The sequence below is a fragment of the Mustelus asterias genome, chromosome 10 (assembly GCF_964213995.1).
Source record: "Mustelus asterias chromosome 10, sMusAst1.hap1.1, whole genome shotgun sequence".
In the NCBI taxonomy this organism is placed as follows: domain Eukaryota; kingdom Metazoa; phylum Chordata; class Chondrichthyes; order Carcharhiniformes; family Triakidae; genus Mustelus; species Mustelus asterias.
The window spans coordinates 12,775,872-12,788,524 of NC_135810.1; the positions used below are offsets into that span (position 1 = coordinate 12,775,872).

A 12,653-nucleotide genomic window follows, 5' to 3' on the forward strand; every position below is an offset into this window, starting at 1 on the left:
CATATCAAGGCATGATCTCTTGTGTCCACCATATTAATAAGATAAACACTTCCAAAGTTTTCATTTTATTTTACTTATTCTTTCATTGCTATCCTTTCATTCACCTTCTCATCCATATTGGCTTCAAGACCAGTGGTGCCTCAGTTTCTCTTGATTTCAAATTTCTCCAGCCCTGTAACCCTCCGGGATACCTGGATCCCTCCACTTCTGGCCTCTGACGTTTTCCCCAATTGTCACCTCTCCAGTCTTGCTGGCTGTCCTTGGACCAAATTCTTGAAATTTCTCCCTACACCTCTCCATCTCTCGACTTCCCTCACCTCCTTTAAGATGCTCCTTAAAGATCTGCATTTTTCTCAAGGATATTAGTCACCAGACCAAATAGATCTTGGTGTTGGATCAGTGTCAAGATTTGTTCGATCCCATGCCTGAGACATCTTAAATGTGTTGCTACATTAAAATCATGTACAAATCTAACTTGTCGATACGGTTAGTTTCTGCCAAAGAACCTTGGCCAGCATCCTTCACTGTTCTATTGCATACTGCCAACACTAAACCATGATGGTAGCAGCAGCTTATCTGATACACCTCACGCTAACATTATGATTCATACCCATGTGGATGTTTTATCAATTGTTATATTCTCAAAGTATTAATTTCTTTTGGCAAGGCAGCAAATGTTGACATACATACAATTGCATGCTAATACAATACTGTTGGCAGAGCAAATATAACTGGTGGATCTTCTGTGGCATTGCTTGTACTATGCCAGGCGATACATTGTTTTAGAACAACAGCAGTTGCTACGCTATGTGACACAATATGATAGTCCATGGTCCGATCATTGATGGTCGGGCGTCACGGTGGCACAGTGGTTAGCACTGCTGCCTCACAGCATCAAGGACCTGGGTTTGACTCCTGTCTTGGGTCATTGTCTGTGCGGAGTCTGCATGTTTTCCCTGTATCTCCGTATGTTTCCTCCGGGTGCTCCAGTTTCCTCCCACAGTCTGAAAGATGTGCATTGGCCATGCTAAATTCTCCCTCAGTGTACCCGAACAGGCGCTGGAGTGTGTAGCCGACGAGGGGATTTTCACAGCAACTTCTTTGCAGTGTTAACATAAGGCTACCTGTGACACTAATAAATCTACTTTTAAACTAGACACTATTATTAAATGCGCCAACTTGCATTTATATGGTGCATTTAACACAGTAAAACATTCCAAAGCGATACACAGGAGCAATTGTGAAATAAAATTTGTCACTGAGCTGCATTAGGATGGGTGACCAAAAGCTTAACTAGAGAAGTGGCTCTAACCATTACCTTAAAGGACAAAAAGGGTTAAGTGAGGCAGATAGGCTTAGCAAGGGAATTCCTGAACTTAGAGCCTTGGCTGATGTCGACTCGGTTTTCAATGGTGGTGCAACCCAAACTAGAATTGATGGAAGAAACTAACTGCTGTGGCTAAGGGGCGGCACGGTGGCACAGTGGTCAGCACTGCTGCCTCACAGCGCCAGGGACCCAGGTTCAATTCCAGCCTCGGGTCACTGTCTGTGTGGAGTTTGCACATTCTCCTCGTGTCTGCGTGGGTTTCCTCCGGGTGCTCTGGTTTCCTCCCACAGTCCAAAGATTTGCGGGTTAGGTGGATTGGCCATGCTAAATTGTCCTTGAGTGTCAGGGGGATTAGGAGGGTAAATATGTGGGGTTACGAGGATGGGACCTGGGTGGGAATGTGGTCAGTGCAGACTCAATGGCCTCCTTCTGCACTGTAGGATTCTATGATTCTCAGTAAAGTTTGCAGGTTGGCAACTGCCGATATTAATTGCTAGCTCCATGCTAAATGAGAGCAGCAGGAAATTACTGATTTACAGTCTGCACTTTCTTTCATCATAGCTTCCGTGTTCACTTAATATTCATTAAAAAAAATGTTTAATAAACACATTTTAATAAATCAGGCGCAAGTGTGAAAGAATGTGGCACTTTCAAGTGAGCTAGCTGCAAAGACTTCTCGATATGTTAATCCTCAGTCAATTCTGAGGGAGACGTCCCGAACACAAACATCTTAAAAAAGAAAGCAAGAAAGAAAATCTGTACTCCAGCCAATTTAAAACATACTCCACACTAGCAGATTTTTCTCAGCTGTAGAGTATGGTGATATCATGTTGGCGTAACTCTTATGTTCTCTGTGTTTCAGACTACACATCATCAGAAGTGGCGGAGGGGGTGGGTGGAAGATGGATGTGAACTTTGTGGTTCAGCAGACTGGCTTCGGAAAGGTCTGGAAATAATTACTGCTATTGGGGAAAAGGGAATTGTCTGGAAGCCTCGACTTACCCCTCGTTCAGATTCCAGAAGCTCTGGCTTGACTCTAGCCGCCGGCATCCCATCAAGCATTAACATTATGTCCTCAAAGGTGTCTTTGCTGCCGGAATACTGCAGAGGAAATGAAAAATAGTCATGTGTGAGAGGGCCATTTTGTACTTCCCTCCCACCAGTCCTCACCATTCCCCCCACTACCTCCCCATTGGAAATGTCTAAGTCAAGTGTCATTTGCTATAAGCATACAACTCGAACTTTGACGACTACTGCACTCCTGGGTTTGCTACTGGCTATGCCAGGGTCAGTAGGCTAACTTGGTGCACAGACACGGGCATCCTAGTGGCTGTGCCTCTTGCTACAGTGACCCAAGAGGATCTTGCCCTCCCTCCTGCTTTGTTTGAAAGGCAAAGCTCCATTTCAGAATCCAGCCAGAGACACAAGAAGTACAAATGCCTCAGGCGACGCCACAGACAGACATTGAAGGATGAACGGATGGAACTGAGCCCCCTTGCAAAGGCATTCCTCAAAGAGAAAGCAGCTGCCTCACATAAAAATGTCCATGTCTTGCAGAAATGGAACGGTTCAGAGCGAGGAAGAGATTTGAGAAATGCATGATTAATGAACTGCTAGAAAAAAATGTTATAAGCCTGCGATGGCGTTTTTTTTCTCATCACTGTTCTCCCACAACAAATGTTTCACAACTCAATCAATTCACCATTCAAATGATTGAGAGAAGAGGACGGTAACTCATAGCTTTTCACTTATAGAAGTGCATCACTTATGGGATTATATAATCAAAGTCAAGTTTATACATTCTGCTGATTTTTCCCAATCCAATATTGACTTATTTTGATGAGTGTTGTGTTTCTTTTGAACAAGACTTTTTTTTTTGCAAACAAATGTCGCAGAAGAACCCAACTTTTTCCATTCCCTAACACCTTTCCAGTACCTGAATTATATTCTCACCCTGCCTCTTAACCAAATACTTCCTTCCCTTCCCCAACCCTCCACACCAGCATTCCCACTGGACTTCTGCTATGAAATGTTCACTGTTTTCTGGCACCCACCACGGAATCAGAATTTCACCAATTACAACCATATGGAGTGCACTTGCGTCAATGTTTTCTCTGCACACTTGTGTATCTAGCTAATGCAAGAAGGAAGAAACTTTAATGAAAACTGGAAGATTTTAATTAGTTTGCCAGATGTGAATGAACAATGCCTGAGTGAACGACACACTGATGATAAACAATCACTGTACGTAACTTATTGACCACTGAACGTGCCCGACCATTCAAGAGAAACAATTTCTCTCAGTTGGAGAGCAACTACTCCTCAATCTGCATGGATGCCATGAACAAGGTTGGCATTTAGTGCCCACCACCATTTTGATACAATGGAGTAGTTGAGAGAGCAGCCAGGCACATTGGTATGGGAGTGGTGTCACACATAGACCAGGCCATAAAAGATGACAGGATTCTCTCCCGATAGGACGTGAGCAAACCAGTTTTCTTTTAAACTACAATCCAACAAATTCACGGTCACATTTACTGATGCCAGTCTTTTACTTTTGCTGTATTCAAATTCTCAAACTGAGGTTTGAACTCTCATTCTCTGAATTATTAATCCAGGCCTCTGGTTTACAAGTCCGGTAATATAATCTCTGTCCAGGAGGGCACGAGAGATCTCAAGTGGCACATTCTCGAGTGGTTCCTCTCCTTGTAAAGCAGACAGGGAGTTCAGCTTTTAACCACATTGGGCTGAATTAGATTAGAACATGTGTCCCATGAGTGAAAGGATAATGTATTAACCCGATACAGAGGGGCTGAGTAAATTAGGCCTGGCTTCTCTGGAGTTTAGAAGAATGAGAGGAGATTTCATTGAAACATGCAAGATTCTGAAGGGATTGACAGGGTAGACTCTGAGAGATTGTTTCCGCTGGTCAGGGAATCTAAAACACAGGGTGGGGGGGGGGGGGGGGCACAGTCTCAGGAAAAGAGGGTCGACCATTTCGGACTGAGATGAGGAGAAATGTCTTCACTCAAAAGGGTTGTGAATCTTTGGAATTCTGTACCCCAAAGGGTTGTGGATGCTCCAGTGGTAAATAGATCTAGAGCCGGGATAGACAGATTCACCAGAATTCTACCACCCTGCCTGCCACAGAATCGGAGTGGGCGAGGGGCGGACAATGGGAAGGTTGGTTGACCTCTGGTGGGATTTTCCGGTCTTCGGTCGAGTAAGGCCATAAAATCCCGCACACAGTTTTTGATCTTTCAGGGAGTCAAGATCAAACAGGCAGGAAAATGGAGTTGAAGCCAAAGATCACACACTTGCATCACATACTTCAGATGAGGAAAAATACTTTGACATCCAGTTATCCAGCACATTAGCCATCCCACCCACTCCCCTTTCAGTTGGTCAAACTGAAATGCATTTCTATCATCCTTCAGTTCTGAAGATAGGTCCTTTATTTAAAATGTTGACTGACATTTGCTTCCACCGATGGTGAACATTCCCCTGTGGCGAAGGGCGAGGGGCACACAAAACCCCACATTGGCGGGACTCGAAGAACCTACCGCTGGCCAATGATGAGCCATGTCCGTCGGAAAATATGCTGGGCTTGGCTGAGAGCAGTAAGAAGTCTCACAACACCAGGTTAAAGTCCAACAGGTTTATTTGGTAGCACAAGCTTTTGGAGTCTCAGGCTCCTTCTTCAGACGAGTGAGGAGCTGTGTTCACAAACAGGGCATATATAGACACAAAGTCAATTTACAAGATAATGGTTGGAATGCGAGTCTTTACAGATCATCAAGTCTTAAAGGTACAGACAATGTGAGTGGAGAGAGGGTTAAGCACAGGTTAAAGAGATGTGTATTGTCTCCAGCCAGGACAGTTAGTGAGATTTTGCAAGCCCAGGCAAGTTGTGGGGGTTACAGATAGTGTGACATGAACCCAAGATCCCGGTTGAGGCCGTCCTCATGTGTGCAGAACTTGGCTATCAGTTTCTGCTCAGCGATTCTGCGTTGTTGTATGTCGTGAAGGCCACCTTGGAAAATGCTTACCCGAGGATCAGAGGCTGAATGCCCGTGACTGTTGAAGTGTTCCCCAACAGGAAGAGAACACTTCTGCCTGGTGATTGTCGAGCAGTATTCATTCATCCATTGTCGTAGTGTCTGCATGATCTCCCCAATGTACCATGTCCCAGGACATCCTTTCCTGCAGCGTATCAGGTAGACAATGTTGGCCAAGTCACAAGAGTATGTACCATGTACCTGGTGGATGGTGTTCTCATATAAGATGATGGCATCTGTGTCAATGATCCAGCACATCTTGCAGAGGTTGCTGTAGCAGGGTTGCGTGGTGTCATGGTCACTGTCCTGAAGGCTGGGTAGTTTGCTGCGGACAATGGTCTGTTTGAGGTTGTGCGGTTGTTTGAAGGCAAGAAGTGGGGGTGTGGGGATGGCCTTGGCGAGATGTTCATCTTCATCGATGACATGTTGAAGCTTCTCCGCTCTGGGGAAGTACTGGACGATGAAGGGTACTCTGTCCGCGTGTCCCGTGTTTGTCTTCTGAGGAGGTCGGTGTGGTTTTTCGCTGTGACACGTCGGAACTGTCAATCGATGAGTCGAGCGCCATATCCTGTTCTTATGAGGGCATCTTTCAGCGTCTGTAGGTGTCTGTTGCGATCCTCCTCATCTGAGCAGATCCTTGTCCGTAGGGGATGGCTTCTTTAATGTGTTTAGGGTGGAAGCTGGAGATGTGGAGCATCGTGAGGTTATCCGTGGGCTTGCGGTACAGTGAAGTGCTGAGTAACTGTCCTTGATGGAGATGCGTGTGTCCAAGAATGCAACCGATTCTGTAGAGTAGGCATCTCCACATCTTGGCTGAGAGCCCAAACTCCCATTAAAAAGTTTGATTTTGATGACACAGGCAGAGCCTATTTATGCTATTTTTTCTGTGATCTCTTTTGCCAATGGTTCAATGTTTATTTGCACCAGATAAAGAGATGTGAAGCACTTCTGGCTTCTTTATTGATACTCTACAGGTCTGCTTGTTGGACACTTATATAGCAGTTTAGCAACAGCAGTTTTTTTTAAAGAGAATTATGATTGGGTGTTCTTAAGCAGTTCCACAGATGCATTTGTTACTATAGGGTTCATTGGTTCTACACAGAGTGTATATTGGATAAATGGGCATGGAAATTCCATGACTTGGCATAGATGGTATGAGGGTCTATAGAGAGTGGGTGGACCATAGTTTGGTCTGTAAGTATGAGGGACTATGGAGTCCAGGTGGGACATGAGTTATCATGGAGGGGCTTTGGTAAAACCATTCGATCTGACCTTTCAAAAGGCTCCCAAAACCAGATAATGATCCAGGTTTTCTCATGAAGAAGCTGTTCTTCATAGCAAGACTCCCGGAAATGGTCAGAAGTTCTAAGTCCTGCCCACCACCCCACCCCCAACCCATCCACTCCCACCCCCTGCCCCCAACATCGCACTTCCCAAGTGAGATTTTTGGTACGCTAGGAGTGTGAAACCTGGAATGTAAAGATTGGAACAGGTAAGAGGAGGTCTGGACTTGGTGGATTAGTTAGGTTAGCCAGGGTACTCCTTTGGAGAGGTAAGATACCCACATGGATAGCATCCCAGGACACCTTCTGGAGAGGCGCAACACCCTTTAAGAAAGATATGGCACCCTTTTGGGATTGTTAACAGTAAACATAGTTATGCATAAAAGTCCATAAACTCATTGGAACTGTTGAAGCTGTCAAAGAACTGACAAAATTCAAAGACCTATCAAACTGTCAAAGAACAATCTAAGGATACTAGGTAAGTTGACATAGAAGGGACAACAGTAAAAGGATGGTGGGTGGAGCATGTGTTGGCAGTAAGTTGACATATGGTCTATGAAGTGCCATGTGGTTCTGAGGGCCATGAGAGTATAAGGGGTCATGGGAGGATGGGTGGGGTATGAGGTGGCATAGATTGGCATGAATGGGGCACGTGCAATGTGTGAGGTTTGGGTCGAGGAGGACTGTTTTTGTTTTAGTCTTTTTATTAAACAACTTTAAAAATTATCGGAGAACAAAGGCAGGTCTTCCACCCACCCTGCCTCCACACTTTGCAGCCTCTGCCCTCATTCTGGGAGACATCAAGTCCAACCTTTAATTCTGAGAAGCAATGCCAGCCAACTCGTTTACTTGGTTCAAAAAAACCCTTGACACTAACACAAGGGGAGGGCACACTACGATCAGTGGCAGCGAGTCCCCGGCAGCTTTTCCAAGCTTGAGTAACATCTAACTTGTTTTGATAAAACAGAAGTTTGTAACCATGAAGCCACGGTTTTAATCAGCTCCTTTCCCTGGAGGTTCAAGTGTTCAAATCTCAAATTTTAACAGTGAATAATTTAAAATATTAAAGCTAGCGCACAAATTGACACTCAATTGGCAATGGCACAGGATGACTGCTCTTAGAAACAACTGGCATTAATCTGCAGTCCCGGATATTCCTCTGTGGCAGGGAAACTTGGATCTTGGGCCAGGGATTGGTGGAGGTTGGCGGGGGAAAGTGGGGGTGGGTGGCGGGGGGTATAAGGAGCGAGTGGGCTGCTGGTCCATCGCAAGAGTGTGACGAGGTCGTGACCATAAGAGCGGGTGGACTGATGGTAGTGGCCAAGGGGTGGAAGGTGGAGGCTGGGGTTCTCTGGGCAGGGGCTGGATGGCGCTCTGTGATTAACGTCCCCGGGTGACCAGCGGCCACAGTGCACGGCTCACAGAAAAAGTAATGGCAAAGGCTGGAGGAGGTTACCACGCTCAATCTCCTTAATGTGGAGATGCTGGCGTTGGACTGGGGTGGGCACAGTAAGAAGTCTCACAATATCAGGTTAAAGTCCAACAGGTTTATCTGGAATCACGAGTTTTTGGAGCGCTGCTACTTACCAGGTGAAGGAGCAGCGCTCTGAAAGCTCACGATTCCAAATAAACCTGTTGGACTTTAACATGGTGTTGTTAACACCACACATGGTGCCACACATTCAAAACAAGGGAGAGTCTCTTAAAATATGGGACAGCAGGTCCCCTTGCTCTGCAGTGGAGCTGGAAAAAACCTATTCTGAATCTCGCTTGACTATATATCTTTTTGATTCTCACGCTGGATAGCAGAATCTGGAAAGCCTTTCATTTTGCAGCACTGCTATCCCTCGCTGCAAGCGTAAGAACAATTCACACACACCGAGACAATTCCCAAAACCAACATGAATTAGAATAGTCATTAAGAAGCATGACAGCTCATTTATAATACAATGCTGCCACTCGATACCGCCCAGTACCATGACACAAATATCCCCGGACCCTTCTAGCATGACTTTTCCAACCTTACGAACCACCAACGATAGTGAATCACAGGCACATATTCAATAAGGATCAGGAAAAATAGCCTCAAAATGTAAAGGTTGCCACCTCAATCAATGTTAACCTGCCGTATTTTCAAATCTGCCTTCAGCTTTCCAGTTTGGATTTATATGCTTTTTTTCCTTCATATATCCAGCTGGTCTCCTTAAGCCGAGGCTTCAGAATTCTACTCTTTCATTACAAGCCCTATCAATTACAACACCCATTACAACCTTGCAAAAATAACTGATACTCTCCGTAAAGCTAACAGGTACATTAACTGAAACCAATAAACGTGCATTCACAACAGCGGGACAACTGCTGGCAATTTAGGAAAGTTTTCAATTGAAGGTTTCTGTGCAGTAAACTAACAGGCCATAATTAGATGAACAATGAAAGGACTAGCAGGACAAATGGAAGGTCAGTGAATTGGCTAATCCAGTTGACAATGCGTGAATGTAAAACTGTACACACAAATTGAAAATAATATCATTATCATAGAAACCCTACAGTGCAGAAGGAGGCCATTCGGCCCATCGAGTCTGCACCGACCACAATCCCACCCAGGCCCTACCCCCACATATTTACCCGCTAATCCCTCTAACCTACACATCTCAGGGGCAATTTTTTTAACCTGGCCAATCAACCTAACCCGCACATCTTTGGACTGTGGGAGGAAACCGGAGCACCCGGAGGAAACCCACGCAAACACGAGGAGAATGTGCAAACTCCACACAGACAGTGACCCGAGCCGGGAATCGAACCTGGGACCCTGGAGCTGTGAAGCAGCAGTGCTAACCACTGTGCTACCGTGCCGCCCTTGCATTGTCTTCCAAAAAGTAAACAATGGATAACATTTTTTTGTAATTATTGGGTTTCATTTATTTTAATCTTGTGCTCATTAAGATACAGCACTGTGGAATGAATTGGTTTCAAAATGGCTTAGATTTTTATATCAGCAGCTAATGAATGGCACTCGCTGTTCAATATATGGCTGTCCTGTAAATTTTCTGTTAAAAAAACTGCTGTTGCCACAACCCTGTGTCTACCAAACAAAACAGCAATAGAAGCTATAAGCAACTGATACCTCTTTATCTTCAGCAAATAAACATTGAGCCACTGGCAAAAGAGCTCACAGATAAATAGCTTATTATAACATCATAAAGCTATCAATCAGGCAAAAGTTTATCCTCTACCCAGTGGTGTCATCAAAGTCAAACCTCTCATGGGAGTTTAGGCTCTCGTCCTAACCTCAGGCCTGGAATAGGGCAGAGGACAAGAGAGGGAGGCATGGTGGCCCAGTGGTTAGCACTGATGCCTCACAGTGCCAGGGACCCAGTTCAATTTCGGCCTTAGGTGACTGTCTGTGTGGAGTTTACACTTTCTCCCTGTGTATCTCGCGGGTGCTCTAGTTTCCTCCCACATTCCAAAGATGTGCAGGTTAGGTGGATTAGCTATAGTAAAATACGTTATGAGGATAGGCTGGCCATTGGGCCTGGGTAAGATGCTCTTTGGAGTGTTGATACAATGGGCTGAATGGCCTCCTTCTGCACTGTAGGAATTCTATGAGATTACAAAAGGCAAAGGGGGTGGTAAGGATGCTGGTAAAAGTTTTTTTTAATGACCGTTGCAAATCTATATCTTGCTTTCATGTTTTTCCTTTCAGTCAGAGTTGCTCATTGTTCTACCATAACACTCACTCCCACCCAGTGCTTTTCTTTTTTATCACACACATTACCACTCCCTTTGCCTTTTGTTCCATGGTATCTTTGTCCACAAACAGTTTCTGGGCTTTTGCGTTACAATTTACTTTCATTGGAAGTCTGAACCCATGGAGCACCTTCTGCACAGGATCTTGGATTAATCAACAGGGCAAGTAACAGCGTGGCTCTCAGCAAGACTGAAAGATCCTTACTGAGACACGTAGGGGGGGAATTTTCCTGTCCTGCCCGCCACAGGAATCATAGCTAGCGGAGGGGCAAACAATGCAAAGGTCTGTTGACCTCGGGCAGGATTTTCCAGTTTTGGAGCAAGCACAGCCAGAAAATCACACCTGAGGTCAATGGACCTTTGCATGGTCTGACCGCCCCCCCTCCCCACCACCAGCTACGATCCCTGTGGCGGGCGGGACAAGAAAATCCCACCCTTCATGTCTCAGTAAGGAACCTTCAGTCTTGTTGAAGAGTCTACGCCAGGAAGTGTAAGTTACAATGTAATATCACTTACAAAAAGCAAAATATAAAGAAAGTTGAGAGAAATAAATGAGATAGAAAGAGAAAGTGACAAAAGATTGCTTTATTTTTTAAAATAACAATAAGTAAAATCTGAAGGTTAATGCGAATTTTCAATGCCAGAGGTGTTCCCAGCATCTAAGACTTTTCACACCATTAAAAAAAATCACTTCCACATGAATGGGCATTGAGTATTTCTGGTGTGCTTAGTGGGTATCTGGTGGCCAAGTTCAGTAATTTCACAACCTTTGTGTATTTTCATGTAGAATCTCTTGCAGAGGCACCTCTGCTGCAAAGCTTATAGAGGGGCAGAGAAAAATCAGACAGCATCTCCCAGATGTGTGCGTTCATCTGTAAGCTGGCAGATGCTAGAAGTTGCTGTCCAATTTGCTCGTTAATAATGATGAACACTAATAACCACAGTTATTCCGACCACAAAACCTTGCCCTTGATTTATACTCCAAATGGTAAAGTATAAATGAGGTAAAGGTATGGCTCCCCAGTCAGAATCTAGAGTTCAGGTGACACTGGTTATTGCTGTTCTTCGTGGTATTTTGTTTTAACGCCAAACTGAAAGCAATTCAAGATTTTAAAATCTCTTTGAGGTACTGAAACCACAAAACAATAATGGTTCTTGGGAACATCAGCACCGGGAATCTTTGATGTCATGAAGAAGCTGTTATGACATTGGTGTAGTTATGTGACATATTAAGACAACAATTTTAGGGCCCGAGGAAAGGAAATGAAGTCTTCTATTCTGGTTTAGAATCATAGAATCCCTGCAGCGCAGGAGGCCGCCATTTGGCCCATCGAGCCTGCACCGACAACAATCCCACCCAGATCCTATCCCCATAACCCCACACATTTATCCTGCCAATCCCCCTGACATTAACGAGCAATTTAGCATGGCCAATCCACCCAATTTGCACATCTTTGAAGCGTGGGAGGAAACCGGAGCAACTGGAGGAAACCCACGCAGACATGGGGAGAAGGTGCAGACTCCACACAGACAGTGACCCAAGCCGGGAATTGAACCCAGGCCCCTGGCGCTGTGAGGCAGCAGTGCTAACCACTGTGCCGCCCATACATTACATTCAAATTCAATTTAAGAAAAAAATGCTACCCATGTGGAAGAGAAACATCATTCTGTATTCATGTGTGGCTTTTATTTATATACTGCTGGGGGCATGGGGGTGGGGATGCAATTATGATACAGTATTATCTGCAACTTAACTTTCTCAAATATCTGAACTTTAGCCTCTGAGGCCAAACTCAGATTAAAACAAATGCTCCTCCTTGACAGGATCTAAGACTTTTCACACCAATAAAAAAAATCACTTCCACATGAATGGGCATTGAGTATTTCTGGTGTGCTTAGTGGGTATCTGGTGGCCAAGTTCAGTAATTTCACAACCTTTGTGTATTTTCATGTGGAATCTCTTGCAGAGGTACCTCTGCTGCAAAGCTTATAGAGGGGCAGAGAAAAATCAGACAGCATCTCCCAGATGTGTGCGTTCATCTGTAAGCTGGTAGATGCTAGAAGTTGCTGTCCAATTTGCTCGTTAATAATGATGAACACTAATACCTCCTTGATAGACCAGTGTTGTGGAACAGGATTCAACTAGTCAATTTTACTGATGTTATCAACTCAAAACAGTGGTCCATCAGTCATCAGGGAGGTTGCTAAGTAGATCAGTATTGTAGATTTTCAATGTCT

General features: G+C 44.7%; 1 protein-coding gene across 2 annotated transcripts in view; it reads right to left on the bottom strand.

Moving 5' to 3' along the window:
- The window catches only part of LOC144499529 (Krueppel-like factor 12), a 267,217-nt gene that overhangs the window by 142,457 nt on the left and 112,107 nt on the right, over positions 1-12,653 (bottom strand). For both annotated transcript variants that reach the window (XM_078221577.1, XM_078221576.1), the window contains exon 2: positions 2,330-2,428. In XM_078221577.1, the coding sequence (XP_078077703.1) occupies positions 2,330-2,395 (66 nt within the window). In that variant the 5' untranslated portion in view covers positions 2,396-2,428. The remainder of the gene's footprint in view (positions 1-2,329; positions 2,429-12,653) is intronic.